Source organism: Canis lupus, chromosome 3 (assembly GCF_048164855.1).
Source record: "Canis lupus baileyi chromosome 3, mCanLup2.hap1, whole genome shotgun sequence".
NCBI classification, from domain to species: domain Eukaryota; kingdom Metazoa; phylum Chordata; class Mammalia; order Carnivora; family Canidae; genus Canis; species Canis lupus.
Genome location: NC_132840.1, coordinates 12165371 through 12183031, shown reverse-complemented (window position 1 = coordinate 12183031; position 17661 = coordinate 12165371). Strand labels below are relative to the sequence as shown.

The 17661-nt window shown below is 41.7% G+C and overlaps 1 protein-coding gene and 1 long non-coding RNA gene across 9 annotated transcripts in view; one reads left to right on the top strand and one right to left on the bottom strand.

Annotated features, from left to right (window-relative positions):
* HYDIN (HYDIN axonemal central pair apparatus protein) overlaps positions 1-17661 on the bottom strand; it is a 383131-nt gene that overhangs the window by 37864 nt on the left and 327606 nt on the right. For all 7 annotated transcript variants that reach the window (XM_072817829.1, XM_072817826.1, XM_072817838.1 and 4 more), the window contains 9 exons: positions 16327-16469; positions 13678-13896; positions 10316-10476; positions 8201-8298; positions 7025-7232; positions 5280-5492; positions 4672-4810; positions 3432-3597; positions 152-299 (listed from right to left, as the gene is read on the bottom strand). In XM_072817829.1, the coding sequence (XP_072673930.1) occupies positions 152-299; positions 3432-3597; positions 4672-4810; positions 5280-5492; positions 7025-7232; positions 8201-8298; positions 10316-10476; positions 13678-13896; positions 16327-16469 (1495 nt within the window). The remainder of the gene's footprint in view (positions 1-151; positions 300-3431; positions 3598-4671; positions 4811-5279; positions 5493-7024; positions 7233-8200; positions 8299-10315; positions 10477-13677; positions 13897-16326; positions 16470-17661) is intronic.
* LOC140628595 (uncharacterized) overlaps positions 1-17661 on the top strand; it is a 57663-nt gene that overhangs the window by 29439 nt on the left and 10563 nt on the right. Inside the window, exon 4 of one of the 2 annotated variants that reach the window (XR_012026662.1) lies at positions 17416-17556. The exons of the other annotated variant lie outside the window; for it this stretch is intronic. This is a non-coding gene — a long non-coding RNA (uncharacterized lncRNA). Of the gene's footprint in view, positions 1-17415; positions 17557-17661 lie in introns of those variants that run through there. 2 annotated transcript variants of the gene reach the window in all.

Sequence of the window (17661 nt, the reverse complement as noted above, 5' to 3'; positions counted from 1 at the left end):
TAAGTAGACAGGGATGGGACTGTTCATATAAATTTTAGAGTTGGAAGAGACATGATATAGAGCACTCTGAGGGAAAAAGATTCTCCTGACTAGCAGGCTTAGAACCCCTGCTATATTGGGAGGGTACAGTCATGGGAGACTTTTGCTGTACCTGGACAGTGGTGGGATCCAGCCTTCCATGGGACATATCACCAGGCTATTGCTGAAACCTTCAGAATATCGGGAGTTGTCCTGGAATGCAAAGTGGAACCCCTGCTCCTCCTTGTTGATGATCTGAACGGTCTCCCTGGCTTCTCTGCCTAAGGCGGAAACACCAGCCCTCAGTGGAAGAAAGCCTCATGCCTGCTCCTGAAGTATCTCAGGAGACACTACTCCTCTTAGAACAAATTCTTCAACTTCTTTTCCCTCTCCTCCCAAGCTCTTCAGTTCTTGACTACCTCTCTTCTTTGATTCTGGTCTACAAGTGACCCTCTTCCCTTGGGGGAGATTCTACCTCTTACTTCTAGAACTTTATTCCATCGGTTGCCCGCTCCTGCTAGGTGGGTCCTCTGTCTTGCTCATGGCATCCTAGGTGACTCTGATGACTTTATTTTCTCTCCCTGTTTCCTTGGACCCAATGCCTTTCCCTGCTTTTGTTAGTGAGGGCTTCGCTTTCCCCAGTAGGCCCCTTAACTCTGCCCATATCTTTGTAAATAGTCTGCATTAAACTCTTTTGAATCAGAGCTCGGGTATGTCATGAGTGTCCTGACAGGGCCCTAATACAGCTTCTGTCATGATTTTGCTTTTTCTTACTTTCCTTGATTACTGTAGAGCATCTATTTTTTTTTTGCATATACTTTAGAATCATTTTATCCAATTCTCCCCCCACCCCTAATCCTTTTGGGATTAAGGTTGCCAGATTTAGAGGATATTATATTAGTATAAGTATGTCCCAACCATTGCATGGGACATACTTATACTGACATACTTATACTAAAAAATTACTCATTGTTATCTGAAATTCAGATTTGACTATGTATCCTGTATTTTATCTGGCAATACCAGTTGGGATTCTAATTGAAACTTGATTTTTTTTTAAATTTATTTTTTTTAATTTATTTATGATAGTCACAGAGAGAGAGGCAGAGACATAGGCAGAGGGAGAAGCAGGCTCCATGCACCGGGAGCCCGACGTGGGATTCGATCCCGGGTCTCCAGGATCGCGCCGTGGGCCAAAGGCAGGCGCCAAACCGCTGCGCCAGCCAGGGATCCCTGAAACTTGATTAAATTTGCATTTAATTTTGAGAGAACTAGTAAATGTTCACATCTTGTTTGGGGGCATTTTATAAGATTCCATAGTTTTCTTCATATAGGTCCTACGCTTTTCTTGTTACATTTATCGTTCGATATTATATAGGTTTTATCAATATTGAATGGATTTTTTTGTTTCTGTTTCTAGGTGCTTATCACTAAAAGAAAGAGAAACTATTTATTTTTACATAATTGTCTTGCATCCAGCCACTTACTAAATTATCCTATTGATTCTAGTGGTTTGTTTTGCTTTTCTCTAGAGCCTCTTGAGGTTTTCTATGTATGAAGTCACCAGCAACAGCAAATAAGACAGTTTTGTTTCTTGTTCCCTAATGTTTATGCCAGTTATTGAATTTTCTTGTTTTATTGTATCTGCTAAAATTATTAAGAAAGTATTCAATAATAATGGTGATGATGAGCATCCTTGCCTAATTCTTGATTTTAACTGAAGTGAAAAGAGTTTAGTGGCTTATTTACAGGATAATATTTGCCTCTTGATTTTGGTTAGTCTTTTTTTTTTTTTAAGAGAGAGAGAGAGAGAGAGAGAGAGAGCTAGCTCTTGAGCATATGTGTGAGCAGGAGTGGGGCAGAGGGAGAGAAGAATCCCAAGCGAGCTCCACACTCAGCACAAAGCCTGACTTGGGCTTGATCTCATGACCCTGAGATCATGACATCAGTGGAAATCAAGAGTTGGAGATGCTTAACTGATGGAACCACCCAGGTACTCCTGGTTCGTCTTCTTTAAGTTTTTCCCTCTATTCCTATCTTACTATTAGAATTTTTTGTTGAGAATTTCTGCTTAATTTTAGCAATGATTTTTAGTATATGATCACATGGTTGTTCTTTAATCTGTTGATATAATCATTATATTGAAATGCACCACCCTTGCATTCCCAGATTAAATTCTGTTTGTCTCGCTTTTGCTGTTTTTAGTTATTTAATTAATATTTAACATAACATACAGTGTTATATTAGTTTCAGGTGTACAGTATAGTGATTCAACACTTCGATACATCACCTGGTGCACATCATTACAAGTGCATTCCTTAATCCCCATCACCTGTTTTATCACCATCTCTCCAACCCCCCTCTTCCTCTGGTAACCATCTGTTTGTTTTCTATACAAGAGCGCTGTTATTATTCTTATACTATACTGCCCATTTATTTGTTCAGAAACTTCTGAAACACTATAATCTCTTCCTACCTACTTATATATATCAGTATAAGAAATGTATGGAAATATTACATAACAAACTGTCAACATTTTGTTTCCTTGATGGAAAGGATGGGTGGAAAGAGATTAAAATTTTATACAGATTGATTGTCTGATTATAAAGAATATTACTTTTCTAAATATAAAAATCTAATGAGTTACTAAAACATCTTCTGGCTTTAGTTGTATTTTACACACACACACACACACACACACTCCCCACATCCATGTGATAAGGGATTTGGCAATCACCTCCTTTATTTCCTTCAGGTCTCTGATCAAATGTCACTTTCCCACTGCATACTAGCATCCTTTATTCCCCCTACCCTGCTTTATTCTTCTCTAGAATACTTATTAACATCTGACATGCTATATATTTTCTTTTTTCGTAGTCTGCTTTCTATTACTAGAATGTAAGCACCATGAGGGTGGGGACTTTGGCTTTATTCACAGCATTTCTAGGTCACAGAAGAGTGCCTGGGTCATACAAGGGCTCGGTAATATTTGTTGAGCTGAATAAGTGCCTAAAAGGATGGCAGGAAAATCTGACCCCCTGTGGCACAGACTGAGAGGCAAATACAGCCCATATTCTGGAGGCACATACAAGTAAGATGGGGATAACGTGAGGCTCTAGAAATGAACATAGTCCAGAACTTCAAGGAATCTTAAGAGTAGGATCTGTAGCAAGGCTCCTAAATTTTCTTAGGTTATAGTGTGTGGGTTTAGAAGATACCTGATGGAAATTAGATTGAGAGATAAATACTTTGTGGCTTTGTGAACAGTGATAGAGCACCTCTGACATGCTTCTGGAAGGCACCAGAAAAGTTTCCCACCCAAGTCTGTTCCTGGAGTTCATTGCTGGGTCAGTCCCACTCCCCTCCCTCACAGGTCACACCAACTCAAACATAAACCAATGGGGCAGCCTTACCAATAAGGAGACAACTGAAATTGATGTGTGACTTGTCTAGATTGATGAGAGGATCGGTGGCTTTGCCTACCAGTAGAAAAGGGATGGTGATGTTGTGTTCGGGGATTAAGAAAGCCCAGAATGCTTCTGTGATGTCCAGATGGAAAGGTGTGAACTGGAAGACAATCTAAGGAGACAATTTGGAACAGAGTGGTAAAAAGCATTTAAGTTTGCTCCACATGCCCCTGGAAGCTGACTAGTGCTGGAGTTACAGTGGCTGATATCACCAGATCACCCCTACTCCTACTTTTCTACCATCTCTGTGAAGGCTATAAGTGTGGCTGTTCCAGCAATATCAATATCTGTTTGCCCTGCTCACAGGTCCTTCTGAGGGCCTCTACCCTACCCATAGCCTCTGATGGCTGGGCTGCCGTATTTTCACACCATGTCTTTGTTTGGCATGTGAAAAATAGAGAGAGTCTGATAAAAATATGGAATTTTGGCTTTTCCCAAAAAGTTTGGGAAAATTAGCAACACCAGGCCTACTTGTCTGTGTGGTGATCATCTGGCAGAGAAGCACTGCAGCCAGCCAGTGTTGTGCTCAGCATTCCCTATCATTGTACCCTTGGCCTGCTCCATGCATTTATTTGTGTGATCTCCCTCAAGGCATGTGAAATCATAATTTCTGTTTCATGGATTTGTTTCTGCCTCTGACATTCTCTGCATAACTTACAGGATACAAAGACCATAGATCTATTTTGGCCAATGAATTCATGTTTCTTTAAGTCTGACCCACACCCCAGACCCCTACGTAAACATGAGGACTAAACTGTGGGACATGACTCACTTCTCTCTTTTGCCCTTTGGCCTGACTGAGTAAAAACACATCTGTATCCTTTTACTGCTGTCAATCCTTGGGAAAAAAATAAGTCTTCATGTTACTCCATGAGTCCTTGAGTCCCCAGGCATTAATGTCCAGCTCTCCTTCCCTGCTTTAATAATTTCAGTTTTTAAAACAGCAAATACTAGAGCTCTCCATCTCTCCATGACCAACCAAGAGAGCACAGCTGTGTCATGTTCATAAGGACTGCCTAATGTCTATGCCACTCAAGAAATACGTATTAATTGATGTGCCCTTGGGCTGTCCCCCTCACTCTACCTGTGGTCTACAGCACACTTGCTATGTAGAGAAAGAGAGAGAGAGAGAAAGAGAGAGAATGATTAAAGTACTCTGTTGGGTGGTCTTCATTCATACACACACCTCAGCTTTCTTTTCAGGGTGGATGAGGCCCTTCTCTGTAAGGCATGTGAAGGCTGGAGGGTTCTGGAGACTTTCAGTTTCTTCAGAGGTCCAGCAGAAGGAGTAGGTGCTATTAGTGGGATTCAGGATTGTGAAAGTCCTGGCCGAGGGGGAAATAATTTATTGCAGAGAGTGAAATGTGGGCTGAGAAATAAGAGAAACTTTCTTAGGACCTTCCCTAGCACAGTTTCCCTATCTGGGAATCAGAACTTGTCTGGGCACTTCATTACCTTGGAAATGAAAACTGCATCTCATTTGGGGGTCCAGACTATGACTAGAGTTCTGGACTCTGGAGTAATAATGATGCCTAGGGCACTTTTGTCCCAGTGATCCTCTGTGGCTAAGGTGGTGGTCAGGGATTCTATTTTTATGTATTCTAAAATCTCCCCAGTATTGAAACCAAGGAGATAAATCCAGCTTCCTTATGGAGCAGTTCTCTAAAGTCCAAACCCAGTAGTTCAAGCTTGCTTCTAGGAATTAGCCTCACTCACTTCCCTGAATTCTTCCTCTATGTTCTTTAGAAGGATTGACTGGTATGAAATCAACTGTTGTAAACCTAGACAACTCACCGGAGACTCTTCCCTCCTATGCCCACACTGGTGAACTCAATGACCCGGGTGTTTGAGTCCAGAGCTGCACCACTAGGCCCTCGGAGATCTGGGTTGCGCCGATGACCACTGATGTAGTCAGAGTGTTTCAGGTCAAAATGGCAGAGGGGCAAGAAGCTCCGCCCTTTTACTAATAGGACTGGGCCTTGCTCTCCAGGTGGCAGGTTGGGAATCCTGAGAAGATAAGGTTATTATTACTTATTTTTAAATCAATTGTTGCTTTCTTAGTTGGCTGTAAATGAGTTATATCACCAGAGTGTGAGCTCCATGAAAGTAGAGACTGGGTCTGTCCTGGTCAACAACATAATCTCAGTCCCTGAATAGTGTGTGATACATGGTTGGTGTTCATTCATTAACTGTTTTTTTTTTTTTTTTTTAAGATTTTATTTATTTATTCATGACAGTCACACAGAGAGAGAGAGGCAGAGACATAGGCAGAGGGAGAAGCAGGCTCCATGCAGGGAGCCCGATGTGGGATTCGATCCCGGGTCTCCAGGATCGCGCCCTGGGCCAAAGGCAGGCGCCAAACCGCTGCGCCACCCAGGGATCCCTATTCATTAACTGTTGAGTGGATGAATACATGAATGGGCTGAGTAGGAGAAGGCTGAATTCTGGCTCCTTTTCTGTAAATAAGAGTGGCCCCAAGTTATTTCCTCCAGCTGTGGTGACAAAATCTCCGTGCTATAAAATAAGCTTACCCCCTGGGCGCTCTTATAGGCATCTAGTGAAGTATGAAAATTGACAGCGAAATCCTAAAAGAGTATCATGAGATCCTTGGAGAAGGTAAGGTGGATGTGAGCAGACTTAGGTCCAGCACCAAGTTTAGGTGGCCCAGATCGTAGGGGCTCCATGAGGCTCTTATGTCTCATATACATCTCACTACCCCCATGCCATGGTTCACTCAATTCCTTTGTCAGGTGGGTGTTCTGCACAGAGCTTTCCTGGGAGTGGTTAGCACATCAGGGGCTTTCATTGCTAGGAGTTATTGGATTGACTTTTCCTGAATTGGGTCTGAGCCCCCTCTATTCCTCATCTATAAATCAGCCCCACTACCTCCACTCCTGCCATGTGTGTTTACTGTGCTTATTGTGTGCCAGGTACTGTTCTAAGTCTTCACTTGAATTAACTCATTTAATGTTCATGATGCCCATACAAGGTAGGTATTGTTATTTGCTTTCTACATGAGGAAATCAAGTCTCAGAAGGGGTACTAGAAAGTTTTCCTAAGTTCATACATGCCCAAGGCCTGGAACTCATCTGTCTGTCAGCCATTCTGTTGTTCAGTGGAATCCTGTTTGTGGCTGGGAAGGGGGAAGGAGGAGGGGGAAGAGTCTAGAGAGTTGGTGAGTAACACAAAAGACCCAATTCTCTGTATCTTCCAAATTCTGGGCCCCTTTGAATCTCCCCAAAGGGGGGCACCTGGGTGGCTCAGTGGTTGAACATCTGCCTTTGTCTCAGGTCATGATCCCGGGGTTGTCCCACATGAGGCTCCCTGCAGGGGAGCCTCTGCCTATGTCTCTGCCCCTCTCTCTGTGTTTCTCATGAATAAATAAATAAAATCTTAAAACAGAATTTTCCCAAAGGGAACTGTGGCAATTTGGGGACTGTACAGGGGCCCCAAGGCTCAAAAGAATGGTGGTGGTAGTGGTGGGGTGGAAGAGAGGATAGGAGATGTGGAACTTTGTTCTGGGGACCAAGTCTCCTTACTGGCAGAAAAGATTGCTCTCGAAGTCTCCAGTCTCCAGTGGGGAGAATTTCACTTTGAGCTTCTGAGTCTTCCCTGCTGGCACAATGCCTGAGGAAGGGTCCACAGAGAAGGGTGGCAGGGAAACATCATTCCAGTGGTCTGTGGCACTGTCCAGAGTGCTGACCGTGTGCAGCGTGCCCTGGCTAAGTTCGTCTTTTTGAGAGGAACCTAGGGGCAAACAGACAGCCAGTGATATTCTGCATTTGCAGTGGGAGCGCAAGTCCTTAGGGACCCTCTGTGGGGTCTAAGGGCTCACCTCTTCTAGCAGATACATTTAACTTTGGGCACAAGGGGTAAGGATTGGCTCATATCTCCTGTAGGAGACTCATGAAAATACTTCTATTAATTCTATCAAGTTTTCAAAGTTGTTTCCTTTTGGCTTGAGGAGGTGGGTTGAGGAGATGTCTCAAGAAAAAATGGACTGTGAACATAATTTTTGGAGAATCCTTGTTTTAAAATAGGGATTCACAAACTAGCAGCCTATGGATAAGGGCCCATTTAGGGGATCCCTGGGTGGCGCAGCGGTTTGGCGCCTGCCTTTGGCCCAGGGCGCGATCCTGGAGACCCGGGATCGAATCCCACGTCGGGCTCCCAGTGCATGGAGCCTGCTTCTCCCTCTGCCTGTGTCTCTGCCTCTCTCTCTCTCTCTCTCTCTCTGTGACTATCATAAATAAAAAAAAAAAAAATAAAAGGTCTGGGAATCTCCAAAACTGCAACAAGAGTAATGGGTTATTTGTCTACTAAGTACTGAGGCCTTTTTCAAGTGCTTTATATGTATCAACTTGGGTCTGAGTGTATATATTTTGAGGGAGACCCCTCATAGCTTTCATCAGTTTCTGCAAGGGCCTGTAATCTCCCACAAGAATAAGGCCTAAAAAGACAAGATTCCCAGGGGTCTGTGACCATGCTGGCCCAGTGGATGGCCAGGGTCCAAGTTCTCCACTCCAGGAGGACTGAGGTCAGGTATTGAGTTTCTTAGGCATGTTTGGCTCTGTAGACACCATGAGACATTTGCTCTGCTTCTTGTTGGCTACTGAGGGGGCCATTGGAGCAGTGTTCATTGCTCCATGAACAAGGCTCTTCTACTAACTGGGAACTTAGTTCAAGCCCTGGGTTTTGCCTGCCATCATATTTACCTTGGTTATCTGGCTTTGCAAAACTGACAGCTTTTGCAGTATCTTCTGAGACCCAGTTGAATTCCAGCTGCACATTTCCTGAGTTAATCAGCTCAAGCCTGCAGATAGATCAGAGAATGGATTTGAGAAATGTGCTGTCGATGATTTTTTTTTTCTGTCTGCACATCATGTAAACTGTTATTTAACTTTTTAAGTCATCACTGTGTTTCTTAAACATTTTTTTCAAAAGGCAGCTTTTAAGCATTTTATCTGACGCCATGCATTTGCTATGCTATATTTTCTTCTAAAGCATGTAAGATATATACATGGCTATTAAAAGTAAAAAATCCAAATGTTTAGCACTTAAAATCATCTGGCACACAACCAGAACCCTATGCAGTGAGCTCTCAGCATGCATCGCTGTAATCCTGAAAAAATTCCATGAGAGAGGAATCAAAATGTTTCTGACAATGGTACCTTCCTTAGGTGCAAATGCCACAGTCCCTCCCTTCCTGAATCATGTCTCACTGGAAACCATGTCCCTGTGGTCAGAGGCTGTTTGACCTCTGCCTGAGATTAATTCACTGGCTGAGATTTGTCTCAAATTCTGAATTAGTGGAGCCTTTCTCACTTCAAGTTTCTCTGCATCTAAGATAAGAATAGAAAATAGAAGCTTTTTCTAGAATCACTTTTGAACTTGATCACAATCACAGGAGAAGGATGAGGCCTTGGCACCAGAAAAATGATTGTGTGAAAGAAAGAAACACAAGTGCTCTTCCTAGTTTTAGGGAAGAGCAGGAATTGAGGGTTAGGGGGCTGTAGGTCTAAGGTAGGGTGTAAGGATTAGGCTTCCATGATCTAATCCAGGTAGACCATGTAGGTATGCCCAAAGTCAAGTGCTTTGACTTCAAGGGCTTGCATTTATTGTGTAAAACTATGAGTACTGGCCATTATCTAGAGAAAATTTTTATAAATTGGAGCAATCTTAGTGGTACAGAATACTTTTGATAAAGAAGTTCTGGGTTTAGATTGGGGTTGACAAACTTTTTTTGCAAAGGGCAAGAGAGCATTTTTTTTTTTTTTTGGCTCTGTGTACCATGGGTCTTTGTAGCAACTACTCACTCTGCTGTTATAGTGTAAAAGCAGCCACAGACCACACATAAGCAGATAGACATGGCTGTGGGCTAAAAGAAACTTCATGTACAACATAGGCAGCTGGCTGGATTTGGTCTGTGGGCCACAGTTTGACAACCCCTGCTTTAGGTGAAATAGGTATCAACAGAAGGAAGGTCTCACTTCCTGCCTCATCTCTTTTGGTTCTATAATAATTTGAGAGAACATTTAAAGTGTAACAAAGGCAAAATGAGTTGAACAAGTTAATTACGAATTCTCATAAAGTTGAAATGTCAGTGGTTTACATTTTTGTGCTTGTAATTCTCAAAGAATAGTCTTTCACTGTCTTTGTATATATTGCTCTCTCTGCCTAGAAGGACTTTTTTTCACTTCTTCACCTGGGTACCTCTTATCCTCTAACATTCAGTTGGGGCACCACTGTATTATCAGGGAATGTTGTTTATAGTGAAAATGACCCCTGATTGGTAAATTGCATCTAGTCTGGAGGAATTATGATTCCCTGGAGGGAAGCCATAGCTTGGGGTTCTCTGAGAATAGCGACTCATAACTGGGCATGTCCCCTATAAGCATCTTGGAAGCTGTAGAATGGTTATGAGGATTATTGCCTTCTGTAGGTTGTGGGGCTTCTAAGCTAAGATGGACCCATTGCCTTTCGTGTGGATATTGTCCAAGCTGTCACCTGGGATCAGGGAGAAAAGAACAGTTCCTGGGGAGTAGTGTGGACTGCTGTAGGGACAGTCCCCACTGAGGCTGATGGCCAGCTGCTGCCCTCCTGGTGGACTGTGTTTCCTGACCTATATTTTGATTTTTGGGTGTGAACTTCAACAGCTTTGTGGGCCTGAGTGTTTCCCTGCATCCACGGAGTTACTCTGGTGCATGCCACATGGCTCTGATGCCTGGCATGTGCTATCATAGACACTGAATAAATGTGTGGTGAAGGAATGGACAAATGATGAAATGGAAGAGCTTCTCTGTGATGGTGGGGGGCTTTTGAAGACTCACTCAAACACTCGGGTCTGGTAAACCAGCGTTTCTTTAAAGTGCACGTTGCTTGTATGGCATCGATAGGAAGCGAAATTCACATTGGCACTAATCTGAAGATGCAGTTCTCGATAGTTCTCTTCTACTATGGAGTGGGCAGGCTCAGGGTCTGTCTCTATCACCTGTAACAAAGGTGGAGTCAGCTGACTGACAGGAATAAAGGGCTGGGATGGGGGTTTGGGGGAGACACAGTACAATATTTTACCTGTGCAAATGAGCACTAATGCATAAATTCAAGTTCTAGAGAAAATGATTAAAGCAAGCCTAACAACAAATTACTGAGAGCAGTAGGATTGCAGAGATAAGAGTTTTTTGGTTAGATGGACTCAGAAGAAGGTAGAAGAAAGGAAATCATAAAGATAGGGATAGGCATTAATGAAACAGAAAATAAATAAAAAAAGAGGACCAACAAAGCTAAAAGCTATTTATTTGGAATGACTTAAAAAGTCTTCGATGAGATTGGTCAAGAAAAAAAATGAGTAAAAAAAAAAAAAAAGAAAAGAAAAAAAAGAAAAAAATGAGTAAATACAAATAACCAATATCAAAAATAAAAAGGAGGACATTACCACCAATCCTACAGATTCAAACAGAGGATAAGAAAATATTATAAATAATTTTATGAAAATACATATGAAAACTTAGTCAAAGGGCAAATTTCTAGGAAAATAATTTAATAAAATTAACTCAAGAACAAATAAAAAGCCTGAAGAGTTATAATACTATTAAAGAAACTGAATAGTAGTAAAAAAATCAAAGAAGACCTAAAGAACTAAAATTTGTTAATAGATAAATTAATATTATAAAATTGTTAATTCTTCTTAAACTCACTTATAGATGCAATCCAATTCCAATCAAGCTTCCATTAGGGTTTCCATAGTACTTGGTTAGTGGGTTCCAAAATTAGAAAAATAAAGGACTAAGAATAACTAAAGCACTTCAGAATAAAACAGTATGGAAAAGAGGCTTGCTTCAGATACTGTGGCTGATTATGAAGCTTTTTTTAAAAAAGATTTTTAAAAAAGATTTTATTTATTTATTCATGAGAGACACAGACCGAGAGAGAGAGAGAGAGAGAGAGAGAGGCAGAGACACAGACACAGGCAGAGGGAAAAGCAGGCTCCATGCAGGAAAAGCAGTCCCGCCCAACGTGGGACTCGCCCAACGTGGGACTCGATCCCTGGACTCCAGGATCACGCCCTGGGCTGAAGGCAGATGCCAAACCGCTGAGTCACCCAGGGATCCCCTCAACCACCCAGGGATCTCTAGATTTTTTCTTTATTTATTTGAGAGAGAGAGAGAGAGAGAGCGCACAGGCAGGGGGAGAGGCAGGCAGAGGAAGAGGGAGAAGCAGGCTCCCTGTTAAGCAGGGAGCCTGATGTGGGGCTCAATCCCAGGACTCTGGGATCATGACCCGAGCCAAAGGCAGATGCTTAACCAACTGAGGCACCCAGGCGTCCCTGATAATGAAGCTATAGAAATTAAGGTAGGGTAAAATTGGCATAGGGATAGAAAAATTGACAATGAAATAGAATATTGAGACAAAAAACACCCTAGGTATATATGAAATTTAGATGACAAGGGAGTCATGGCAGGTCACTAGGAAACAGAAGGGATAAACAAAAAAGGGAGTTGGCTAGGTTAGTTATCTAGATGGAAAACTATGAAATTGGATCCTTGCCTCATACCATCATACATAAAATCCAGGTGGGCCAAGGGCTTAAATAGAAACAGCAAAGTTCTTAAACCTTAAAAAAATGCATATTTTTTCTTCCCTGATAGGGAGGGGTTTTAAAAACAAGACACAAATAATAATATATATAGAAGATGAGATTAATAAATGTATCTTTATCCATCAAAAGATACATCAAAGACAGTAAAAAGATAAGCTATAAATTTGGTGAAGACATTTGCAGACAAATAATAGGAAAGAATAGTAGAGTTTATCAAAAGTAAAATAACTCATACAAAGGATAAGCATCATAATTGAAATGACCAATAATCATATGAAGACATATTCAACTTTATCAGTGGTTAGGGAAATGCAAAATAGCCCCCAAAGAGACCATTTCCCATTCATTTAAATGATAAAAACCAAGAGGTCTGGCAATGCCAAGTTGTGGAGAGAATGTGGATCAGTAAGATCCCTTTGCCGATAGGAGTGTACATTGGTATAGCCATTTTGGACAACATTTGGGCATTACTTTGGAAAGCTGAATTTCATATATCCTATGGCTTGGCAATTCCACTTCGAGGAATATAAACGTTTGCAAATGAACACCATTTGACATGATCAATAATGTTCACAGAAATACTGTGCATGATAGCAAAACCGCAAATAGTTTTCAAAAGAAGAGAGAATGACAAATAACAGTGGAATTTTATATAGCAGTGAAATGGGTATACTATAGCCACATGCAATGATATGGATCACATGCATTACAACCTTTTTTTAAAAACTAAAGTTAAAGACTACAACTAAACAGTATGCCTTTTACAATGCATAGGTAGGGGCGCCTGGGTGGCTCAATTGGTTAAATGTCTGCCTTTAGCTCAGGCCATGATCCTTTGAAGCAGGGAGTCTGTTTCTTCATCTCCCTCTGCTGGTGCTCGTGTTCTCTCTCTCTCTCTCTCTCTCATTTGCTTGCTCATGCTCCCTCTTTCCCAAATTAAAAAAAAAAAAAGAAAGAGTGCATAGGTTAAAAAAGAAAGAAAAAATAAAAATCAAGGGAGTAAGTAAACAAGATTCAGGATCGTGATTACCTCTAAGAGGGAGGCATGGGGATGAAATGGCTGAGAAGCACACACCTAATCCATGTTTTACTTCTTATGTTGAGTGTGAGTTCATCTCTATTTATTCTACCATTAAAAAGAAACCAACCAAGGACTAATTAAAAGAGGGGCATGCTTGGACCACAGATGAGATTCCATCATGAACCAAAGATTATAACTGATCTAATTCTGGACACCCGAGAGAAAGAAGAGATAACTAGAAGGCTAACCATGATGTTGAAGAAGATGGGAGGACTTGCTTCATGAGGCATCCAGACTGAAACTAAAGCTGTATGGATCAGGATGTGCACGTCGTGAGGCTGGCAGGTGACATGCTTGCAAGTTCAGTTTGTCACTTCTGAAATCAAGGTCAAGTGAAATGGAAAACTTTTTTTGTTTTGTTTTGTTTTGCTTTATCTGTTGTGTGTGTTTGTGTGTGTGTGTGTGTGTTTTGTCTGTGAAGGAAGGAAATGATGAGACACTGCAGTGGGGAGCAGCAGGCACTCAGCTATATGGCAGGCCTCGTCAGATTTGTGCCTGATGTCCTCACTTACCTTTCGTTTTGTAGCAAAAGTCCCAGGTGTGTTTCTGTGAACATCCACCCATTTAACCGTGCGCATGCGGTCATCCCAATCAGGGACCTGGTCTGCAGGGAACTGAAATGTGATCCTGGAGAGCTTGCACTTGACCCCCATCTTCTTCAGATTGATGGGCACATCTGACTTCATGGTCACCGCTATATCCTTGGCACATCCGGGGTGGAGGTGGCCAATCTGGGGAAAAGCCTGGTATTAGTATTTTTGGAAATCCGAGCTTGAGGACTTTTGATACCTGATAGTGACATTCTAGAGAAGGGGTAGAGCCAAAAGTCTTCACAAAAATACATCATTCAAACCTGCATCTGTGAATTGTCTTAAATATGTACAAGAGGTTCTTTTTTTTTTTTTTTAAAGAGGTTCTTATATAGAAATACAATCCTAAAAACAAACCATTACTTGCCATGGGCACTATTCTAAACCTTTATACAATTTTGCTGATCCCCACAACAACCCTATGAGATGTATAGCTATTACCTCTATTCTATAGGCAAGGAAACTTGTAACTTGCTCATGGTCCTCCCATGAATACTGGAAGGTCTGGATTATGCCCCAGACAGTATGGCTCCAGGAACCACACTGTTAACCTGTGCTTCTTCGTCAGTGTCACCTGTATGAATTATGGACAGATGCACACAGTACATTAGCAGTTCTCAGAGTGTGATCAGGTGACCCTTGGGACCCCTAAGACCTTTTCAGGAGCTCATGAGGCTCAAAACTACTTTCATCATAATACTACGATGTTAGTTGACTTTTTCACTTTCATTTTCTCATGAGTATACAATGGAGCTTTCTACAGGTTACATGACATACAATATTGCCACAGATCCAACAGAGAAGCAAATAGGAGAATCTAGCTACTTCTATTAAGCCAGATATTAAAGAGATTTGTAAAACTGTGAAATAATGCCACTCTTTTCGCTAAATTTTTATTTTGGAAAACAGCCATGTTCATTAAAAAAATGGTATTTATATTAACATTAATGGGTTTATTATTTAAAAATGAATAAATACATGTTTTCAGATATTCTCAGTTTTAATTTATAATATGGTAAATATCAATAGACATAACCCACATAAGCAAAAGCTATTTGGGGTTCTTCAATAATGTTTAAAAGGGCAAAAGAGTCCTTAGGCCGAAAGGCTGCAATTCACTGAAGTATACCAGATAAATGGGAAATCTAATTTGGTCTATAGCATAAAATCATTTAGGTTTAGCATGTATAGGGGATCCCTGGGTGGCGCAGCGGTTTGGCGCCTGCCTTTGACCCAGGGCGCGATCCGGGAGACCCTGGATCGAATCCCATGTCAGGCTCCCGGTGCATGGAGCCTGCTTCTCCCTCTGCCTGTGTCTCTGCCTCTCTCTCTCTCTCTCTGTGTGTGACTATCATAAAAAAAAAAAATTAGCATGTATAAACACACACGTGTGTGTGTGTGTGTGTATACACACACACAATAGTCCTATCATATTTCTGACAGATATAGAAACTCTCCCTCTGCTGGAAGATGAAGGAAGAAGAAAGCTTAGTATTTTCCAAGGCCACGAATGCGTGTATGTGTGTGTGGGGTATATGCATGAGTGTGTGCACATGAGTACACTAAATAAATGGACTATCTGAAGCTTATCTCTACCTGTTTTGAGTGACACCTTACATCCCTCCAGGAAACAAAGCTTCCTGATAGCCCTCAAAGATTTAAAAGCGACAAAGGGGGCTCCTGGTGGCTCAGTCAGTTAAGTGTCCAACTCTTGATCTCAGCTCAGGTCTTGATCTCAGTGTCATGAGCTCAAGCCCTGTGTTGGGCTCCATGCTGGGCATAGAGCCTACTTAAAACACTAAAAAAGTGACAAAATAGGGTCCCAACTCTCCTTGCTCTATCCACCCTAGAATTCTATAGGTTTATTGAACAGACTTGGTGACTGAAACAGAGCAGGAGGCAGCAGATACATCTGGGTATATCCATTGTCCTGGGAACTCAGCAGTGAACTGTCTATGAAAAACAACAAGTAGCCAGAGGCTAGATCAGCTACTGTGTTGTCTCAAGCCTTGTATGATGTCAAACTTTGGTCAGCAATTTATAAAACGTGTGTGCTGTGAGATGCTAAAAGAAGGGGTCAGGAAATTCCAGGTAAAACAAGTTAACCAGGTTTGAGTATGCTGACTGGCCCTGGGCACCTTTAAGACAAAGATGTAATTTGCAGATTTGCTAAATCTCAGCTGTCCACAGAACCCAGTACCCCCATTTTAGCTTGGAGTGAACCACTTTGGCAGGACTAATGCTCTAAAGAACATACACCTTGGGGGATATAGGTCTACACTCTGGGATAGGAAGGCTGGGACCTGTTTTCATCCACACAGGCTTCTATGGAATTCCTCAACATCGGCCTAGCAGCCATTGTGGCGGAGCTCATTCTCTGTTCTGAGACTAGAGGAGACACAAACGGTGTCCTCTGGTACCTGGTCTGATTAAAGGGATGGTTACTGGGCTGTTTCTCAGCTTGAGAACCATCCATCCCATCCCATGTATTCATGGGAACAGACTGACAATCAAATAAGAGTTGGCTTATGCATAAAGAAGTCCAGAAAACAGTGAGTGGCTTTCACTTACCTGTGGGGAAAAGGAAACTGTAGCTAAAAGGGGCCATTCAAACCGTATGACGTTCACTTGGCTGTGATTAGTGATTGTGAAGCTCACGTTATAGCTGTTTCCAATGTGGCAGTCCCCAAACTGGATGTGGTCCACCAGAGCAGCTATGGATGGAAGCAGAAGGTGAGTCCTCCCTCACCTCTCCTCCTAGGGCTCACTTCCCTAGGAGGCAGCACCTGAAAGACATGGGGCCTCACCCTCCTGCATCCCTCCCTCCTTTGATGATTATTTTGGAAAAATTTAGAGTCCCTTAGCTTAAGCTTTCGCTCCTTGGGAAATCTGTTTGTCTATCCATCCATCCGTCCATCCATCCACCTTGGCCCTAACCTCCAAGAGAAAAATATAGGTCCCCAACTCTATTTGTTTGCTGAAACAATACTACTAACAGCTAAAAGAAGATAAAATAGGATAAAGAAGATGTGGTCTATGTATACAATGGAATATTACTCAGCCATTAGAAACGACAAACACCTGCCATTTGCTTGGACGTGGTTGGAACTGGAGGGTATTATGCTGAGTGAAATAAGTCAATCGGAGAAGGGCAAACATTATATGGTCTCATTCATCTGGGGAATATAAATAATAGTGAAAGGGAATAAAGGGGAAAGGAGAAAAAATAAGTGGGAAATATCAGAAAGGGAGACAGAACATGGAAGACTCCTAACTCTGGGAAATGAACTAGGGGTGGTGGAAGGGGAGGAGGGCGAGGGGTGGGGGTGACTGGGTGGCAGGCACTGAGGGGGGCACTTGATGGGATGAGCACTGGGTGTTATTCTATATGTTGGCAAATTGAACACCAATAAAAAATAAATTTATTATTAAAAAGATAAAAGAAGATAAAATACAAAAGTCTTTGTTATACTTGAATCATAGATAAATGATGAGTAATTTTTAGTATCAGTATGTCCCATATAATACTTTGGGACACACAAATAATAAAAAGCTCTTCTTTTTTAAAATCTGAAATTCAAATATAACAGGGACTCCTGTATTCTGATTTTCTAAACCTGGTAACCCTATTTTAAGTATCAAATCTGCTTTCTGAACTAGGGTCACTGCTGGCTCCTGCTTGACCCCTGACAAGAGAGATGTCACCTTGTAGCTGCAAATGGGTGAAACGCCATACATATGAGGAGTGTTGATTTTAAGCCATATCATATAGACTGTCTAATGCTACATTCTAGCACTATAATAAAGCTCCTAGAAAAAAACTATGAGAATGTGTTTATAACTCATTTCATACTAATTAGCTACACAATTAGGGTGCTTTTTGATAATAATGATGAAATAAATTTT